This window comes from Ahaetulla prasina, chromosome 7 (assembly GCF_028640845.1).
Source record: "Ahaetulla prasina isolate Xishuangbanna chromosome 7, ASM2864084v1, whole genome shotgun sequence".
Lineage (NCBI taxonomy): Eukaryota > Metazoa > Chordata > Lepidosauria > Squamata > Colubridae > Ahaetulla > Ahaetulla prasina.
Window position 1 is genome coordinate 28,543,995 of NC_080545.1, and position 22,617 is coordinate 28,566,611.

General features: G+C 36.0%; 1 protein-coding gene across 3 annotated transcripts in view; it reads right to left on the reverse strand.

Moving 5' to 3' along the window:
• Positions 1-22,617, reverse strand: part of PTPRZ1 (protein tyrosine phosphatase receptor type Z1) — a 135,265-nt gene that overhangs the window by 50,288 nt on the left and 62,360 nt on the right. For all 3 annotated transcript variants that reach the window (XM_058191331.1, XM_058191332.1, XM_058191333.1), the window contains exons 3-7: positions 6,558-6,737; positions 4,752-4,903; positions 2,991-3,086; positions 2,667-2,733; positions 91-248 (exon numbers count right to left, since the gene is read on the reverse strand). In XM_058191331.1, coding sequence (XP_058047314.1) covers positions 91-248; positions 2,667-2,733; positions 2,991-3,086; positions 4,752-4,903; positions 6,558-6,737 — 653 coding nt within the window. The remainder of the gene's footprint in view (positions 1-90; positions 249-2,666; positions 2,734-2,990; positions 3,087-4,751; positions 4,904-6,557; positions 6,738-22,617) is intronic.

Genomic DNA, 22,617 nt, shown 5'->3' on the forward strand with positions numbered 1-22,617 from the left:
AATCATGTAGATTTGTCGACTGATGCTGGCTGCATATCATTTTTCTTTACCATTAGGATCAACTCTTTCATTCAGATATGTATAAATCACCTGGTTTTCTGAAATGTTAACAGTGTCTTTGAACACAATCCATTCAACTGTTTCTGAGCATGGAGGAGTTGACAAAGATCCATTGTAAGTGTAATATTTGTCTGTTGAATTTGGCAAAAGATTCAACAAAATGAAAGGTTCCAGTTCATTTTTCTTCCCTGCAAAATATAAAGAAGTTCCCATGATGATATTTTAAAATCCGAATTGCATGGTGTAGAAATGGGGTAGCTAGATGAAGGCATGGATCTGTCTAGGTTAGAATTCAAGACTGAATTGTCTTCAAGATTATTCAAGATCAATATAAATAAGGAAACCTGTAGTTTGCCTTGTCTCCAACACACAATTTATATCTCACAGAGCCATAGAATGCCAGGCCCAAAATTTGGGGGACAAAGGCTGCCTTAAACTTTGCAATGGTGTAAGGCTCCCTTAACATCTTTTAAAATTTCCCAAGTCTACCATGACGGTACCTAATTTTTCCAATGAGGAGAAATGGAAGGGTTAAGGGGCAAAATTGGTGCTTTAAGTCTGTGAAAGGAAACCAAATTAAAGCATCCCTGTTACATAAATTCATGTATGATAGATTGTTAATCAGTGGCCACTAGCCATGGACTAAAATGTTCACTCATCCAGCCAAATGCCTTTTCAAGCTCAGTTTTGCTCCTCCTATAGATCCTGGAATCTCTCTGTTCCTGCTGATATTTTCCTGCTATACCCGAATAGATGCAGTTTTAGTATCAGTATCAGAAATAAAGAAAAAAAGAACTATTAGATTATGATACCAATTGAAGAAAAAAATTAGAGGTGGAGATTGCTTCTTTAATGCTATGGTTATGAATTTCCTATGCTAAAAAACAAAGCTAGGCTACATGGTCTTTTTCTTTCATCAGGAGAATAATTCTTAAAATTAATGTATGTATATATTTAATTATATATAGGGATTATTAATTATAGGGACGCGGTGGCTCAGGGGCTAGGACGTTGAGCTTGTTGATCGGCAGCTTGGCGGTTCAAATCCCTAGTGCTGCCGTGTAACGGGGTGAGCTCCCGTTACTTGTCCCCGCTTCTGCCAACCTAGCAGTTTCTAAAGCATGTAAAAATGCAAGTAGAAAAAATAGGGACCACCTTTGGTGGGAAGGTAACAGCATTCCGTGCGCCTTTGGTGTTGAGTCATGCCGGCCACATGACCACGGAGATGTCTTCGGAAAGCGCTGGCTCTTCGGCCTTGAAACGGAGATGAGCACTGCCCCCCTAGAGTTGGCAACGACTAGCATGTATGTGCGAGGGGAACCTTTACCTATATTTAATTATAAGTCTCCTTTAAATTGTCATGGTGGGAATCTGATATTTGCAGATTCCACTAAACTCCCTGAGCCTGTTATTGTCTCCAGTGGATCTCTTATAAACAACAGAAGTGATTACAATTCACCAGCTCTGTCATCTATTTTGTGAACTACAGAAAGTGTCCATTGTTGCAACACATTTTCCATCATGGTGGCACACTTTGCTTTTGGTAGAAAAAGGGATGCAGTTCTCTTCTCCATGCCTCTTCTTCCCAAACAGAACACAGAAGCACCTCTATCATGGAAATGCTTGGCGGACCCATTTCAGGAAGGGTGAGATGGTACTTGTACAGCAGGGTTTCAATGCCTTAAATCTGTTCTTCACTGGGGTTGCTGAACAACATGCCATGATGATATTTATTGAGAGTAATGTGTTATATTTCCTCTGTGTTTTATTTCAAAACCCAGATCTCAAATAAACAATTTGCTATAGCCACTCTTTTGATACATATTATTCTAATCCGTAATATTTAAACTAAATATAAAGGAGGCTATTACAGCTTGTTTGGGTGCGATTTACATTATTCCTGACTTAAATGCTAATGAAACACTTTTGACTATTTTTTTTCTTAGTTTACTTATATTGATTAGGGTCTGAGGGAGCCACAAAGGTGACCTGTGCACTAAAATAAAATTTCCTTTGAGATGAACCTGACTCCAGATGATCTCACATATCTTATGGAAATGATTTGCCATTAACTTCTGATTTTGTTGTATTTTGTTGTTGTTTTAATCACCACCGTAACTCATAACTGTTAGATTGTTGGATTCCAATTCTTAATAAATTCCAAAATGAATATTGAGTTTCAATCCTGTACTATTGTTCTATCTGGCCTTTATAAGGCAGGTTCATATTTTGTCATGATATGTAAAGTTATTTTTTAAAAAATAAAACAGAATCTTTATTCACATAAAATGATATTGAATACTATGGCTGTGATAATAGGGGAGCAGGGCTGATTAAAATCCTTTGGAGACATGTTTTGCACAGAATTAGAGCCATGTTTTTTTGAACATTTGGCATGGCATCTAAGCATGTTCTGAAGAATTTCCATTGAGATGCAAAGTGCCTACTGGATGGCATGCGGAACCCTACCATTTATATAACTTCAGCTATAGGATTTGAACAATTTTTTGCCGTGTATCCAGATTCCATAAATTCATATATTACCAGGCTTAGAATATTAAAATTGATAACCTCATATAATTTCTCATATTTTATCACAGACTCACCAAACCGACTAACGCTGGCCACTCCTTCAATAATTGAATTATAATCTATATTATCTTCCAGACCAACCTGTTGAAGAAAGATTGGATTTTTTTCAATAAGAAATCATGCAAGATATTGTTAGTTTGATAGTTAATAAATAATAAAAATTATACTTCTTTTAATATTTTACACAGACACACACTAGTGCCCAAACCTTTTTAAAAATAAAGCTAATTCTTCTTATGCAAAAATGATTAACAATAATACATACATATAGTACAACTCTTACCCTCAAAATGGAAACAATTACATTTCAAAGTTGAAGAATCATTAAAAACTATTACCTCAAATAAAACTGATAAAGTTCTTAATTTCCCATTTCCTTCAATTGCTTTGTCGATATCTGAAAATTCATTTGAATCATAACAGTAGATTTGCATCTATAATATAATACAGTTAAAAAAGTTAATAGAACAGTGAAAAGAAGGACATTCATTAGTTCTGGTTGTATTGTATTGGTATTGGTATTGGTATTGGTATTGGTATTGGTATTGGTATTGGTATTGGTATTGTATTGTATTGTATTGTATTGTATTGTATTGTATTGTATTATTATATTATATTATATTATATTATATTATATTATATTATATTATATTATATTATATTATATTATATTATATTATATTATATTATATTATATTATATTATATTATATTATATTATTATATTATTACCGCCTATTCACCCATGGAGACTCAAGGCAGCTTACAGAATATAAAATCACATTTAAAACAATAAAAACTAACAAAAACAATCAAATAAATTAATATAGTACAATATAACAAAATCGCCCCCCAACTCCCACTCCCCGCCCTGGTGACAGCAGATCACATGAGCCATTTAATGGGCTTCATCCCACTCTGGGTTCCCCAAGCCTGCTGGCAGAACCAGGTCTTCAGCGCCTTCCAGAAGAGTATTCGAGTGGGAGACATTCTAATCTCTGGGGGAATGATGTTTCAGAGAGAGGGAGCCACCATGGAGAAGGCCCTTCTTCTGGGTCCCACCAGGTGTATCTCCCTCGGGGATGGGACCCGCAACATGCCCTGCCTCCCGTTCTGATGGGTTGGGTAGATGTGACTAGCAAGAGACGGTCCCTCAGATAATTTATACCAGGAACTTTAGAAATTTAAAGCACTGATATGTTCAGATGTGTAACACTTGGTTTCAATCAATATAATATATGGATATTAAATTATAAATTAATTTTATTATTATTACAAAATTATATAGTTAATGATTATTTTTCCATTAATAATGGAATACATATCAATGTTATTTGGTAGCACTGGACATTAGCAATATTTTAAATGATTCCAAAGCCATGCATAATCCTCTGTTGTTCAACTGATACTTTGTTGGATTTCAGAAGAGGCTAACTCTAGATGGTTCTGATTGTTCTAAAGTTATCAGCAGTAAAAAATAACAAGGAAAGTAACAGGGCAGCCCATAAAATACCAGTTCTGCTAAAAAATAATATAATAAAAATCTGAAAGCAAAAAGCTCTTTATAACTGTTAAAAATAGGACCATAATAGGCAGAGCTGGATTAAGGCTAACCTAAACACAGCCTAACAATAGTGCTCTTCAGCCCTGCCATTGCTTAACTTAAATTAAAACTCAATAAGTGTTGGAAACTAAAGCTGAATGTGGCAGTAAAAGGGTAAAAGTCATGTTAACTAGAAAAATAGAGTCTATGGTGGTTCCCTTTCGCTTAGTACCCTTAACACATGCTTATTTGAGTGAGTAGCTTTAGCTACATCTCTCTGGTAAGAGCATACAACAAATCTGAAAAGGGGATTGAAGAAAACATTAAGGTACAAGAAGGATTCAACCAGTGGAATGAAACCTAATCTGTGCCCCTTGAAAGACTAAAAGCAGCACCTCAAAAATTGGGTCCAGAATTAGGAACTAGCACACATGGCAAACTAGCTATATTCTTTGGAACTAATTGAGGTTATCATAACAAAGGGAAATGTATTAATGTCTAGGCAAATGAATGTGCACCAGTATATTGATATTTATAATGTTATTAAATCAAATTACCTCAAGAGGATATTTTTGTCCATCTATACTATGTTCAGATCCATCATGAGATGCATTACATTTCCCCCAGTGAAATGTTATCCTGCTTGCTTTAAATATTGCTTCTGATCCTCCTCCAATCACAAAGTATTCATTTTTCAGCTTAATTTCCACTGGAAAAAAACAAAAAAAACAACTATTATTCATTATATTTAAGAAGAAAAAAGGAACTTGCATTTCAAATTTATCAGCATTAATTTTAAGATTATCAAATCAAATGCTATCACACCATGACTGAAATTTAAAATAGGTTAACTACATTTCCCCCCACTGAAATCAACAGAATTTGAGTTAAATTAGGCTTATTATTCATATATTTCAACTGAGAATACGGTTTGAATTTAACCTAGTAATAATTTATACCTTATGTGTGGGAATTATGGAAATATATAGATAGACTCCAATATAGAAAGGGTTAATTTTACTGCTAATTAACTGCTAACTATTATTCTCTACTCTCACTGTGGTATTGCTGAATGTTTAAAGTAATCATTTCTAAGGACATTAGAGATGAGAGTCAAGGAATTACTAATAGCTCTTTCTCCCTGCCTCCCACCTTTAAATGTTCATGCACCATCAAGCATTTCTACTACCCATTTCTATGAAAACATGTCCCATTGCCTATGTGGAAACACAATGTAATCCTGGTTTACTATTTATGTTAACATAATGTAGTTAAAAATGAATCTAAACTAAGCATTAGTATATAGAGTTTGCATGTTATATTAAATAAGATTACTTATATGAACTTTAATATATTTTGAACACTTTAAGTACAATGTTTTTATATATCAATTTTGTTTTTTCAATTTATAATTTTCAAAAGTTCAATTCGCATTAAAAATTCTCTGAAAAATAAAAAAACAAAATAAATTATGTAGCAATGCAATTCGTTTGCAACTACATAGCTTCAGCAGATAAATAGTACAATATATTACAGTAGGGAAACTTATTAATACTAAATATTATATCAAATTTAATTAAATAGACAGCTCAATTTCAAATGTTGAAATATATTTTATAGGCCTGGTGAATATTCAATAGGTTTCTATTCCATACTTCAAGTTTTTGTAATTTCCCATCAGTTTTCAAGTAATTTAGTGATTCAAATGTGTGTTTTGAGGAATAATTTAGCCTTTTCTTATACAAAAAGAATACAAATCGTTAGAACCAATTGATATGAAGATTTGCAGGTTTTATAATACATATTCTAGACAAATAATATTCTATATGATTAAATACCAATTGGATAGATGGTATGTTTATTTCAGCTCATTTATTTATGTGACCTATCAATCATTGATAATCTGTACATGGCAAACTCAATAATTAGAATGATGACTCTTGAAATAGAACATTGCAGTTAAGTATGATACATTTTAAATATATCTTTATAAACCACTCTGTGAAAATATTAGCTGGGTCTTTGTGACATAACATTTTGCACAATGTGGGCTGTATTAATAGCATGCATATTATACTAAAATATATTTATATTCAGAAAATAGAGAGGACTGGATTATAGGAATTATGTTATTTCAAGGGCTATTTTTGTTAATATATTTCTTCAGTGCCTGGAGGCCTCATGATTTAATGTTTGTTTGCTATTGCCAGCTGTCTTCCCATTAATTGCAAGAATCTTAATTTCAAAAAGATAAAAAAGGATAAAATAAATCAAGAGACTGTAAAAAAACTATAAATAATTGTTTCACATGTGAACAAAAATTTCTATGAATATCAAATAAAATATGAATATGTATTCTGTACCTGTTTTGCCTGTATTATGGATTAAGGTGTCTTCTGAAGTTTCTTCTTCCCAACCTTTGAACTTCAGTTGCTTGAGGTTCACATTTACCTGAGTGAGATCTTCATCAATATTTATAGGTGACTGCTTGGCACCATTGCATGCTGGATATTTTTTTCCCCACTTTGTTTGATTTAAGGCTCCTAAAAATCAAAACGAATCAGGGAAGTAATTTAACTAAACATATTTGATAGCTTTTCATTTGTTTATGAAAGCCACAAATTATGTTCTAAAAGATATTCTGTTAATCTCTGAAACAAGAGTCCCCTCTAATTCAGATGCTTTTACAACAATATATGACAATGCCAAAAAAGTTGTTAGGAGTAACATTTACAAATGTCCTGTCAGATCACAAATCCTTAGCAAAACTAGTACATCGAAGTATGAGTCTTTTGCTTGAACATGAAGTTTGAGTTTTAGCACAATCATTTTCAGTTTCATGGTGTCTACAGTAGCAGTGCAAGAGGGACAAATGGTGACATGTGCATATGGTAAAGATGGTTTCACTGGAAGATGGGTGAAGAGGAATTATAAAGATGTGTGTTCTCGACTTACAATTGTAAAGAAACCTGTCCATTATGGTCGTAAGTTGTGACCAACTTGATTTTATAACCTTTTAAATGTGTCTATGGAGATTCTCAGTCATCCAGGTCATGGTTGTCCCAAAGGTGCTTTTTGAAGAGGCAACTGGACTTTCTGGTTTTTCTTTTTTCTTTGAAGACATTTCGCTTCTCGTCCAAGAAGCTTCTTCAGCTTCTTCTTGCTGAATTTTTGCTTTATTTTTGCCACATTTTGGCAAAAAATGTGAATTGCAGTCATGTGACTGCAAGATACTGTAAACAACTGTTTGCTAACACCCGAAATGTGCTCAGGTGACTGTGAGGCTGTCGGAACGTAAAGTTCCAACTTACTATTAGTCCCTTAATAACCAGTTGAAGTTACAACAGAACCCCTCTCCCTAAAACAATGACCTGGTTCTGAAATGCTGTGTAATACTGAGTCACATAATGTTTCAGTATGTAACAGACAATTAAGTAAGCATTTATTTTAACCATGAAAAGGCTGATACTTTGTTTTGTCCTCTCTTTGATATGGAAAGTATGTGCAAAATTTGATGATATTTCTCATCTTCAATACTGCTTAACCTTGGGATGGTCTTGTCCTTGGCAGGAATAGATGATGCATTCCAGGAATAAGACAAGATAAGGGTATCTCTTTGGCTTGGAAAAATCAAGTGAGTCAATGCTTTGGAGAACAGAAATGACTAATTATCCTTCAGAATGTATACAAGATGGTTGGCAATCCCCATGAGATGGAAATTCCATGCAGACCTGACTGAGACACGTGCTGCATAACCAATCGCTCTGAAGAAGCCCACTGTCCATCATTTTTCTGGGTTTCCTGACTGGCAGAAGAAATCTTTTGTCTTCCTTTTGTTTTGAATATTTTTGAATATTATCTGATTGCTATTTTATGTTATGATGTTATGTTTATGGTAAATGTTATGTTGTTATACTGGTTTGGAATAAAGCCATATGTTCTTATATTAATGTTGTAATTGCTTCTGAATCCAAAAGTATCTGTGACTCAAACCTGCTGGGCTGGACGAAGAGCAGTATACAGCATGATGCATATAAATTTTGAATCAGGCATCAGGACACAAATATAAAGTCATGGGCCATATATGGCATCATATATCCATTTCATCAGTTTAGCATTATTGCAATTTTTTCCAGCAGCTACTGGTCATTTTCATTTTCCCCAATTTCTAGTTCATTCATTTTTGGTTTCTATTCTGAAGCAGAGTTGTCTGGAAACTCAGTTGGTCCTTAGATTATTATTCAGCCCTTTTTCTCAATCACTTTGGTTTCAAAATTCATTTCAGCAAAGTTGACCTATCAAAGAGTGACTCCTCTTAAGTTTGCATTTCTATATATTTCCGATATTTCATCCAATGTCTAATTGACCATAAGTATGTCAAATAATGTTTTAGTGCAAGAGTAGCAAAGTGGTGTTCATAGTTCTTCTTTCTGATATAGCAACTGTCAAATTTAAAATGCCCCACTCATGTGAGGTCAGCAAATCTCCCTAAATTTCCATATTCTTTGAAATTGTACAAGGTTTCCTGTCACAATTCCATCATTTTATATGTACTGTTAATGTTAAATTTTCACAAGATTTTTATGTTTGCATGAAAAATGTGGTGATCTATTATTATTTCAGGCAATTATTTTCACCTATTTTCCCATCCTTTATATGACAAGATATGTCAAGTATATCACTTGACAGATGCCCAGAATCACCAACTTAACTCTGAATACCTAAATACATGCTGAATACCTCTAAATGAAAGTATATTCTGGATTAAGTTTCCTTTCACAAATTCCAAAAGAGTGAAACAAGAACACTTATAAAGCCACTCAGTTGTAGTCTAGCCATTGCTGTACACACCATGCTGGACAGCTGCTTTGCTAACTTTAACCCCCAATACTAGATGACTCATGAGAGTGAGAAACTGACATCATACGTATCATTATACTATTATGCAAAACATGTATTTTGTGTCAGTCATGATTACATGGATCTGGGCATAATGCTGGACATATAATTGTGGCTTCTATTGGCCATCCTTGATAGAAATAACAGTTAGGCCAGATGTTACTTCCTTGGCAAGAATAATACACTGTTTCCCCAAAAATAAGACCCTGTCTTATATTTTTTTGAACCCTGAAATAAGCGCTTGGCCTTATTGCCATGTGCTCAAAAGCCCAATTGGGCTTATTATCAGGGGATGTCTTATTTTGGGAGAAACAAGGTAGGAGCAGAACAATATCATGCCAAATTCATCACAGGCTCTTTAGAGTGGCTTGCTACCAGTTCACCCCGGATTGGGTGAACTGGTAGCGGTGGCAGCGGAAGGCTCCACCCACCTGCCTGGACGTCTCTGTGCATACGCAGAAGCATCGCGCGTGCACATGCGCTCACGCCCATGAGCGAACTGGTAATGAACAAAATTGAAACCCACTACTGGTGAAGGGCATAAATGTAACAACGTAACTCATTAAACTATGATTTTCTACCATTTTGGCAGGATTCTGAGCAATATTTCCAGGAAAGTGTTTGTAACAGAAAGTTCACTTAAAAATAAAAACAATCATACTTCCTCCTCCTAGTTCTAATTTACCGATCTCTAAAAGTTAATAATTGTTGTCTATGAAACAACTGACTTCTGACTGGTTAGATTTAATTGTTACCAAATTTTAACAAAGCTTTTAATTATAAATCTAACCTTGCAAACTGTGACACTCATTTAAATTAATAGTAGATAGCCAGAATTGCATCAAAAATATTATTACACTGGCATTTTGCTTGATTACTCTCATTTTTGCTGACTTCTATATAATCTGTCACAAAGAACAGAAATATATAATGGCCTGTCATCTCCTCATTCTCTGCCAGAGAAGGTAATTACTATGATTTTCAAGCAGCAATTGTTCTATCCTACCCTGAAAATATTCTTACCACTGTACTTTTCCATGTCCTCCCTATACTTCACTGTTGCTTATTGGAATTGATCCTAAGATCCTAGTCCTGCAGCTGACAGATACTGTATGTTGGATTTTTATTGTTTCCAATAAAAAAAGAATGTTTGAAAGAAAGGAGGTTGAAATTCTGTCAACGAGTTTAATAAATCGATGGAAGAGAATATTTGTAGCTCAGAGTTCAACTGTAACATTGTTGATGTACTGATGATGTTACCTAATGTGGTAATGAAATGTCTGCAAGAAATCGAATAAACTCAGAGAACATCAAACACCCCACAGTTTAAGAAAACTCTGAAAACTGAACAGTCTGGAACCAAGTAAGTAGGGAGAAGTTACCAAAAGAAAAAGATCAGGGAGAGGGCTACAAAGAGGAAAAAAATCACCAGTGAATCCCTGTACTGTTCAGTGGCTCAGAATGTTAGTGATTTATCTATTCTAAGTCCTACCCCCTCCCAGTCACATGATCCAGAGTGGACCACCTGCAGCTTACACAGCCTTTGCCAGCACTCTTGGTGCAACATGAATGAAAGCAAAAATTTACACTTAGAAACATCACTTTGTTACACACAAGAAAACACAGGTGCACCTTGGCTCTTGGTAAGAAGTTGGAAGGAATTCCAGAAGTTATTTTCTGCATGCTCTGGCTACATTATTTATCAATGCATTATATACACTAAAGGTTTTTCTTTCTTTCTATTTCTCCCTTTTGTTTTCAACAACTAATACACACAATGGTACATCCCTGCTAGTCAATGTGTTTCCTGTTTAGGGGGTTGCCATACTTGTGCCAATGTGATAGTTCAGTTTTTTTCTTTTTAATACATTTACAGACATTTCTAAAATTCTGTTTGCACTTTGTCATTATGGAGTACTGAATGTAGATTAATGAGAAAAAAATGAATTTCAACAACTTCAGAATCAGGCTGCAGCATAACAAAATTGACAAAAGTGAAGGGGGTCTTAATACTTTCTGAATGAACTGCATACAGTATTTCAAGAGCCCAGGAAAACCATCAATAGAGGTAATGACTATTTGTTCAGCGACTATTTAAAATTACGACAATGCTGAACGAGACACTTATAGCTAGTCCTTGAAGTTGCAGTTGTTACAATGTCCCCATTGTCACATGATCACAATTTGGGCACTTAGCAACTGGCTATCAATTACAATAGTTGCAGCATCCTGTTATCACATTTGTAACCTTCACTGTTGTCTTCCAACAAGCAAAGTAAAGGGGGAAACTGACAGGAGATTGCAAATGTTGATCACATGATCCTCTACCCAACAGCCATGAGCAATGTGCCTAACAACCATCACTGGAATTGCTGCTATTAAGCCAGCATGGTCACATGACGTCACATTTAATGACCTCATTGTTTGATGACGGGGTTCACAGTGCCAATTACATTTGTTAGCCAGGGAATACCTTCACTATAGGGAGTTGAACTATTTTCAGGTTGAAGTCTAAAATATCCCAAAGAGTTCTTGGATGAATTAACAAGAACTGAGCTCACAGTAAGCAAATAGAATAAGATTGTGATAAACAATATATACACATATACACACACACACACACACACACACACACACACACACACACACACAAACACATATATATATATGTATGTATGTATGTATGTATGTATGTATGTATGTATGTATGTATGCTATGTCTGTAACTGAATGGATTTCCTCCCAGAGAAAATATCATAACTTTTAACCTGATAATCATTCTCAAAATTTAAAAGTTCATTTTCCACTAATTAAAAAAAAATGGACTGCTGTGAACAGCTGGTTAGGAAGTGACATTCAAGCTAAGCTCCTTTCTGAATTATATCAGTATAGGTGACCTTTAAAATAATTGTAGTCTCAGTGGCTGTAGTTGATTCGGAGTTATAAATTTATAGATCAGAAAGAAGACAAACTTCACAATCTGTGGAGCAATGTCACATTTCTGTGTGGCTATAATATTCTATATATATATCATTTTGGGATTTTTTCTATTTTAACTGTTATGCATATTTTAAAGTTGGAAATTATGTTACAATCCCACTTTCTTATAATAAATATTTTAGAAAGTCTTGCTAAATCTTTCAGACTCAAGTTTTGGTCTTGTGCTCCATTATATCATTGCTAATATGTTTTATGTGCGCTCTCTCTGTGTGTGTATGCATGTCCTATCCCTACCTACCCTCTGACAGGTCCCAACACAAACTGTCACAACGGCATCCAAGCACATGTCTACTGTATTAACTTGAGGGCAAACACTTTGTACACTGACACAAAGGCTTTTTAGTAATTACACTATCATATACAATCTGTCACACTCCAGATGTTACTGAATTGTAAGTTCCAGCAGTTCCAGACATTCTGGACTCTGTAGCTCAACATCACCAGAGGTTCTTCCAAGGAGAAGATATTACCCAACAACCATGATGGCTCTCCATATTCAATGTATGTGCATCTCAACACAGCACCTAACAGAGTCTGCAATCTAGATATCAAAATAAAAAGACTTTTCTGTTGATGTCTGACAGAAAAGCAGATGGTTCTATTGTCCTATAGCATAAGAAACAGCTGATCTTTGCCTGCTGTCACTCATATCCAGATATGATGAAAAGAGAAGAATGGGGGACATGGAGAACATCAAAAGGTGCTACACACTTCTGGATATGATGAATTGATCAGACAGTACACATAGCAGCAAATATTTATCATAATTGAAAAACTTTTTCAAAGGTCCTATTTCTGCATGTCTCACCAGTTAGAACAACTGAGCATCTTGCAGAACCAAGAGGCATAGATGGAAGGAAAATATTCGTATGCAGAATTAGATAAAAACAGAGGGGAAAAGTCATTTAGTTAACACTGAATGTAAAGCTTCTCTGAAAAGAATCTAGAACCACTATGCATTATAAATATTTAAATGAATAAAATTAGACCTCTGCTACAAATATAAATGCCCAAATATACCAGCAGGCTCCAAAATTATTCTGAATAGATTGCTCTATTGTATGAGTATGTGCATGCAATACAATATTTAACAGATTAACAGAGTTGGAAGGGACCTAATAGGTCATCTAGTCCAACCCCCTGCTCAAGCAGGAGACCCTATATCATTTCTGACAAATGGCAGTCCAATCTTTTCTTGAAAGTCTCAAGTGATGAAGCTCCCACAACTTCCGAAGGCAACTTCTGTTCCATTGGATGATTGTTCTCACTGTCAGAAAGTTCCTCCTCATTTCTAGGTTGAATCTCTCCTTGGTCAGTTTCCATCCATTATTCCTTGTCTGACCTTCAGGTGCTTTGGAAAACAGCTTGACCCCCTCCACTCTGTGGAAGCCCCTCAAGTATTGGAAGACGACTATCATGTTTCCCCTGGTCATTCTCTTCACTAGACTAGCCATGCCCAGTTCATGTAATTGTTCTACATATGCTTTAGCCTCCAGTCCCCTAATCATCCTGGTTGCTCTCCTCTTCACTTTTTCTAGTCTCAACATCTTTCTTATAGTGTGGTGAACAAAACTGGTCAATAAAATGAGTAAAATGCTGCTTCCGTTGAATTTAATAGAATTTATCCTCAAGTATATAAGTAGAGGATTTTCAAACTAGAGTCCAGTTTAAAAATAGCCACATTATATGTAAATCATTAGATGAGACCCAATTATATATCTCTAACCTTAGCCAGATAGGTGATGCCATGGCTGTGCTGGTTTAGTGAATGTAGGCTGTAAAGGGTCTGAATCGAGAGAAACCAAATTTGACTCAATTCTGGCAATTGAGTGTCTTGGATTCTTGCCTCCCCCCCCACCACTACCAGGCCCTCATCTTTGACTCTGGATGGGGTAGCACTTCCCTGGACTGAGTGCCTGTGCAATTTGAGAGTCCTCCTGGGAGGGCTCCTGCTGAAGGAGCAGGTGGTAGCTGTGGCTAGGAGAGCCTTTAAACAGATTCATCCATTGTGCCAATTATATCCTTTCCTGATCTGGAAGGCCTTGTTTACAGTTACTCATGTCTTAGTCACCTCTCAGTTGGATTACTTCATGGGGCTGTCCTTGAAGCCCACTCAAAAGCTTCAATTGGTTCAGAATGCGTCTCTTGTGCTATGATGGGTATCCCAAGGTTTACCTGTGTAATACCTCTATTGCAGGGGTGTCAAACTAAAGGCCTGGGGGCTGGATCAGGCTCACGGGGTGCTTAGATCTGGCCTTGGGGCCACCCTGTAAACTGTGAAGGTGTGGCCTGCGATGCCTCTGCCAGCAAAAACAGAGATCAGGAGGGCCACCTGCAAGGACCGCCTGGTAGAGCTTTTGCTGGTAGAGGGTTGTAGGAGGCCGTCACAGCCGAAAACGGATGTCAGGGGCCCGTTTTCTCTGGCAGAGTGCTGGGGCCACCACAGGAGCCCCCAACATGAGTGACGTCAAGCTGGCTACACCCACGCTGACTCCGCCCCCCGAAGTCAAACACAACCCTGATGAAGCCCTCAATGAAAGTGAGTTTTGTCACCGCTGCTCTATTGCATGAGCAGCACTGGGTTCCCGTTTCCTTCTGGGTGCAATTCAAGGTGCAGATTATCACCTTTGAAGCCCTATATGGCACAGAACCAGGTTATCTACAGGATCACCTTTCCCGTAGGACATCTACCTGTCCTAGCAAGTCAGATAGGGTAGTCACACACCTAGTCACTTCCCTTAAACATTATGACTTTACGTGAGGCAGGAAGTATACCTTTTCTATGGGAGCCACTGCTCTATGGATCCGGTTTCCCCTTTAGCCTCCTGGCCTTCTGTAAAGCTTTGAACACTTGGCTTTTTTCCCAAGCACTGGAACAGAAGTGAGATGACTACTTTTGGAAGCTTGATTAGGCACTATGTGTTTCATTTTTAATGTTTATTGTTTTAACAGTGTTCTGACCTAGGCTTCCTGATATAGTAAAAAGCACACAATTAGTCCCAAAGCCCCCTTTTTTTATTTTAATGGCTGTGAATTCCTTTCATTCATAGCACATGCTGAATCACCAAGAGTTTATACCTAGTCCAACAGAAGTCTGCCACAGTCCTTCGGATAAGGCTGGTAAACACCGACCTTTATCTTCTTTGACATGCTGCGAAAGACCTAATTGGCAATTATCTTGGCAAGGCCACATGGAAACACAGAGTCAAAAACAGAGCTTCAAAGTACAAACCAACACCAACATTGGTTCTTGCAAAGGCCCACATGCCTTTGCTTTTCCTTTATGTCTTATGGGAGAGGCCAATAAACTCCAAGCCTTACTCCTGAGTTGTCTCTTTTATTTTAACTGTTCTTGCCTTCTGGCAGTTCTGCGCATGCACACACTAGGAACAGGCTCCCCCTGTTCCTCTGCCTCTTTGATGTCCAACTCTGGAGGCTCTGGAGTCTGCACATAAGTCCCAGATGGTCCTGGCCTCATCCCTGCCTCCGACACAGAGCCCTTGTCTGAGCCTTCCTCAGACTCCAGGACTGGCCCATGTTCCTTCCCAGCCTCCTCATTGTCCGACTCTGCTGCCAGCTCCGCAGGTTGCTGGCGGACCACAACAAACAGTTTTAATATAGTTTTTATATTTTAATTCTTAATTGGGAACTGTCCTAAGTTTGGTATCAGACAGATGGCTTATAAATATTTCAAATAAATAAATAAGCTTTATAAGCAGAGTTATATTGTACTTTCACACAAATATAAATTAAAATTAATTTTTGAAGAGCTCTTGTATAAGATGTTACATTTGAACATTCTCCCCACCCTCCATTCAGTCATGTCTAATTTTTGGAGGCAAACTTTAATACAGTCTTGTTGACTTGTTTTATGAAATATTTTTCATATAATAATAATTTATTATAATTCTATGGCACCCAATTCTCAATGACTCTGGATGGTTTACAGTTGTTGAACCATTTAAAAACTAAGAACAATACAAAAGCAGCACAAGACAAAAGAATAACCCTGGCAAATAAAGTATAACTTGTATTATACCTCCCCGTGTCTAATTCTTGGAGACTGCCTGGACACAAGTCCCTCCATGGGCTTTTCACAAGGTTTTTCAGAAGTGGTTTGCCATTGTTTGCTTCCTATGGCTGAGAGAAAGTGACTGGCCCAAGATCTCTTTGCTGGCTTTGTGCTCAAGATGGGATTAGAACCGGGGGCGGGTTTCAAAACCCGTCACTACCAGTTTCCTCATGCAAGGAACAGGTGGGTAAACTGGTAGCAACCCACCACTGAATAGAACTCACTGTCTACTGGTTTCTAGCCTGATGCCTTAATCACTATACTAAGCTGGCTCTCATTAGCAGTTTAGTTCTATGCATATCTATGTCTCCTATGGACAACTGGATACTGAACTTTTATGAAGTGCAAAAATTATTATTTCAGAGGACGCAAAATGCTTGCAGCAAAGGAAAAGGGAATTTTCTATTCTTATATTTTGTTCCTGTCTTTTAACGTGCTGGGGCACTTTTTAAAAATGTATAAATGAGGTAAAAGAATCAGGAATTGTGCAACCCAATGACAAAAATCGAAAGCCAATTTCGATGGGTTCATATAAATTTAAGTGAGCATAAACAAAAACTTTTCAAGGCAATTGCCATCAGCATTCCTCCTAGTGTGTTACATTATAGTGTTATTTTCTGTGACTCTGTGCCATTTGGCATAATTTTTGCACTTATTCAACTTTAACTGCAGATATTTGTAATTGATTTCTTAGGAGATAGATGAAGACTGTTCATGGTTGCAGCAAAATTTCTGTCCCACTGAAAGTAATGCAATACAGTTGACATCTAGAGTCTACTCCAGCTATAATTTGTCTGAATTGGCTGGATTATGGTAAAAGAAAGCTGGCTTAATTGTTGTGCCAAATGTGATGCGCCTTTCTACCTCCAAACAATCTGGATGCACTTTTCTTCCTATCCTGAAAGCATTTTTGGAGAGGTTGATCAAGCCTCTTTCGTCCTTTCTGTTCCCCTCAGGGTCTATTTATTTCTAAATATTGTTCTTTTGCCTTGTGCTGCTTTTGTCTTGTTCTTTGTTTTTTAAAGTTTCAACAACTGTAAACCATCCAGAGTCATTGGGAATTGGGTGTCATACAATTTTAATAAATTATTATTATATGAAAAATATTTCATAAAACAAGTCAACCAGGCTGTATTAAAATTTCTGGAATCATACATATTGATATAGTTAACTTATTGGTGAAATTATTCATTTGTAGCATAGTGGCTAAGGAACTTACTGATTTACTTCATTGAGTATGTATTGCTAATTTATTTACTACATGATTTTAATGTATCACCTATTTCTATAGGATTAAAAATAGCATAAAAACCAGAAAATATATAGAATAAAACAGAGCAAATATCTCTATCTAACTACAGCAACTGCTTTATAGACCCCTATGCACTATAAACCATAAATTAAGCCAGGACTTTGTGATGATGAATTACTAATGACTTTTTAAAGTGATGATACTACAGGCCAGGGGTGAAATCCAGCAGGTTCTGGAGACTGATAGCAGAATTTTTGAGCAGTTTGGAGAACCTGCAGTGGAAATTTTGAGTAGTTTGGAGAACCAGCAAATACCACTTCTGGCTGGCCCCAGAATGGTGTGGGAATGGAGATTTTGCAATATCCTTCCCCCAGGAGTGGGGAGGAAATGGGGATTTTGCCGTATCGTTCCCTTGGAGTGGTGTGGGAATGGAGATTTTGTAGTATGCTTCTGGTGAAGTGGGGTGGGAATGGAGATTTTGCAATATCCTTCCCCTGCCACGCCCACCAAGCCACACCCACAGAACCGGTAGTAAAATAATTTGGATTTCACCACTGCTACCGGCAAATTATTAATGAATACATTGATTTTAATTCCTGGAGACTTCCTGGACTAGTTCTTGCAGTTTTCTTGATGAGGTTCTTCAAAACTAATTTGTCACTTCTTAGAGGTGTGAGTGAGTGACTGGTTGTTTAGTCACCAAGTTAGGTTATATGTCTAAGGCTGGACCAGCTTATAGTCTACCAGTCTCTAGCCTGAACCTCAATCACTATACCAAACTCCTACTAAGAAATTAGAGATTTCTGAATCACTTTTTAGATACTATATTAATTACTAATTACTAGCTGCTCTTTTTCTTTTCTTCTTCCCTTTGATTTATATTGTTGTTATGTATAACTTTTACCTTTCTATAAGGAAATATGGCATGTTCTTGGATTGAATATGGTTGATTATTTCATTTATTCCTGGCATTGAAATTAATTATTCATTAAATGAATGTTGACAAATTTGTTATGCTTTGCATTTTAAACATTCCTCTTCTTTCACATATTTATAAGATGTATAAAAAGGATACATTAATTATGCCTATTTGAAATATAAACTTGCATTCCTCTTAGAAGAGAATATGAATATACTTGTATGCAAGGAAGAAGAAGAGCACACCAGTAAGGTACAAAGTGCTCTCTGTTAATGCCAGTGGAATGAGATTTCTCTAGAGAAAGTAGCTGTCCAAGAGCAGAGGGGCTTGGGAAAGAACTCACTGGAATTATTGAGTTCTTGAAGGTTTCTGACAGAAAAAACAAGAGAAGATCCATGCCACTGTAGCTGTTCAACAATTTTGAGCTCTATATATGGAACGTAGTATCTGACCATCAAAATAATTTTATAATCCCAAACTCTTCAAATGAATGAAAAATAACAATCTTATTTCCACAAGGATCAACAAAATAAAATTCTCTATTCTCTATTCTGGGGAAATAGAGCGTGGGAAAAAGGGCTCACAATGTATTAATCAGCATTCAACTGGGGTGGGGATAATATATGTATACGTGTTGGTTTTTGTTTTTAATGCACTTTTTTCAATGTCTTGTTTGCTTTTCATTTTTGTTTTGTTTTCTTTTAAAAAATATTTGGAAGTTTTGTATTTTAACCTTTTTTAAATAAAATAAAACTAGATTAAGAAAAAACAATATATATCTGCCAATGGAAATTTACACCAGTGTAGTTCAGTGCTTAAGGCATCAAGCTAGAAACCAGGAGACCATGTGTTCCAGGACTGCTTAGATATGGAAGTCAGCTGGGTGACCTTGGACCAGTCACTCTCTCTCAGACCAACCCAACCCATCTCACAAGGCTGTTGCTGTGGAGAAAATAGGATATGTTGAAGTATTATATATGTTTATTTCATTTCACAAAGGACTGAAGTTTCAGTCCTAGATACATTTTCAGAAAGTAGGATTTATGGGTATACATCCATGGGTAGGATCAGATGGCCCTTGAGTTATTAAATAATAATAATAATAAAGGCAGGATGATAAAAAATCTAATCTTACAAAGGAACGCAAATATATAGATCAATGATGGCTAACCTTTTTGCCATTGTATGCCAGAAGGGGATGCGCATGCCCACACCCATAATTCTATGTGCCCCGCCCCTGCGCATGTGTGCATGACCCCCCCTGCTCTCAGCACGCGATGGCGTGGTAGGCCCATTTTTCTCTCTCACCTGACTCCAAAGCCTCTCAGTATGTCTGGGGAGGGCAAAAACGGCCTCCCCCCCTCCCGGAGGCCAGAAATGGCCCGTTTGCCAACTTCTGATTGGACCAGAAGTGACATTTTTTGCTGTCTCCACCCTCCAGAGACTCCTAGAGAAGCTCTGGAGGCTGGGGACAACAAAAAAAGTCACTTCCTACATGTGCCATAGGTTCGCCATCACGGATATAGATATTCCAGGATAATGTTGCAGGATTCAATCTGGTCAGTCACTAGGATCAGAAGTTTACTCTTCCAAGCCTTTGAACTCATGCTGGAGCCAATCCTCAGGGAACTTCTCTCTCACCAGAATGTGTAGGATGGGCTCCAGCACGAGTCCGAAAGCTTCGAAGACTAAACCTCTGGTCCTGGTGTCTGACCCAGATTGGATCTTGCACATCTAAATCTAAACTAAACAGTGAAAACAAAGGAAAATAAAGGATAAAATGATAAAATTAAGATAAAAGAATAAAAGAACTTCCTTTTGACAATGTAAAACAATAATTGTAACTGAATATCTTGAAAATATTGGACACTCCACAGTGGCAAAGTATCAAGCCAATCAAGATAGTTTCTTATTTATTTTATTCAATATGTATTTATTTTATTAGACACAGACATTTCTGGACATCAAAGTGGCAATAGATGGCTTGTTAGAATTATGAAAACAAATGCCCCCATATCCTACATACAGTAATTAGTCTGAGATAATAGCAACATCTTACATTTTTTTGACGTTAGAGCAATTAAAGTAAAAGTCAAGGTAAAGGACACACATTTTCTGTATTGCATTGTAGAATTGTGGGCCCACTAACCATACGGTGCTGATTAGTGCTAGAGAAAGAAACTGGCAACAAGGCAAAACCCAAGAATGCACAAATTTGCTATCCTGAATAACATATTCTTAAACAAAAATTAACTACTGGAAAGTAAATAAATCAGGAATCCCAGCAACAATAAAGAACAGAATGGAAACAGAATCCCCCAAAGACACTTTTTCTTTCCTTTGTCTAATAAATATCTCCTAATCCACAAACATGCATGGAAATTCTACAGAATCAAATGATGGAAAGGATAAACCTGATTAAATTTTGTTTTGGTGCAAAAATAATGCTGTTAGATTCTTGATTCTTTTCAATCAATAGTAAGAAAACAAGGAAGCAACTATGAAAACACATTGGATTTGTGGCATTTTTAGAATATAGGAGTGATGATACACGCCTCTCCACTAAGAGTAATTCAAACCAGTTGTAAGAATCAATTAAGTTGATAAATGACCTAAATGTTAAAATCCTAATTGAAAAATATACATCTGAATCTTATTTTATCTGCACAATTTCTGTAATAAATTATGCATTTTCACATTATTCATCATAGTATTATTTGCACCATTATAATATATGTCAGAATAAGAGATAAAATAGGCAGAAATGTTACTTTGTATTCTCTCTTTCTGACATTTTCTGTAATCAATATTATTTTGAAGCCTACAGAGCATGAAATTAATACTATTATTCTGGTCCTACATAATGAAATTTGGAGAGAAAAAAAAATGCTTTAGAATTGAGTATAACTAGTATTGTTAGGGATTCTCTCTCTCTCTCTCTCTCTCTCATCTTTTATACATACTTAAAATGCTTTAATTAAAAGCTAATATTTCATACTGGTTATTAAGAAAGTGGGATAACATTTGGGGATATTTTAACCAATATTCTATTATTATATTTCTTCTAATAATACTGTACATTTCTTGGATGCACATTTTCTGTATTCAGGAACATTTATTCTTAGACCAATTTTATTGCTTATTATGGTAAAATCTGGGCTATATATGAATAGGGGCAATTAATTTCTTTAAGGAACTATTGGTTTCTCCCATTATCATCTTAATACATTATATGGAAACCCTTATTACTTATTCTGCTATCTCCAAATCCAATATGTTAGAAAATGGAGAATATGATAAAAACATTAAAACTATGCTAAGTGTGCTTTTCCTTGTTATTCAAACTATACTTATTCTCTTGACATTTTTCTTAAGTTAAATTCTACTTTGAAATCAGTATATATTTTATCAGAACTCTGCCTTGTTACACTTCTGCAGTTATAAACTCTTTCCTTAGTATTATCATTGTTTCTAAACTTACTAAGAATCTCTGACAGAGAAATCATATAATTAGTAATAATGTAATTGGGGATTAATCAGAAACTACAATATATTTCTGCAATTCCAGGATTTGAACTATAATCATGGGAAGGATATTTATATAGTTAATAGTTTAGTCATGAGTATAATCAAAATTTTAACATTCATTTTCCTGTCAGCTTTTAGTACATTTTCACATCATTTAATATAATCTTCCTTTAGTGTTAATTTCTTTCACTGATGGCAACACAACAGCAAAGCATTTTTCATGGATTTGTACATTTTTATGGTCAAACAATTCATCCCTGAATCTTTCAGCAGCCAGTGACATGTTCTTTCTTTGAATGTATGTAGTTCAACAACACTGCTCAGGCTTGAGAAAACAATTAAATGAACTCTTAATTCCCAGTTTAGCACATTCATTAATTAACCCAGAAGAAATGGGGCAGAAAAGGTCACTTCTTGTGTAAGACAATAAAGGCACTTATTCATCATGGTAATCCTTTTCCAGATAAACTATTATATACAGTAGGAAATAGAGTACAAGATAATAAACGAAAGAATTAGATGATATATAATACAGCTAAATTTATTCTATACTAACTAGCACCATTCATACATCTCTTTGTATCTCTGTAAACCATTTATGCTTTTACCAACTCCACATACCATTTCAGTATTGTGTTTTTGTTCTTATGCCATGCCTTTTAAAAAAATTCCTGTTATTGAGATCATCACCATTTTCATCCATTGGTCTTTCCCTTCCTCATGACCATCCATTCTCCCTTAATATATTTGTTT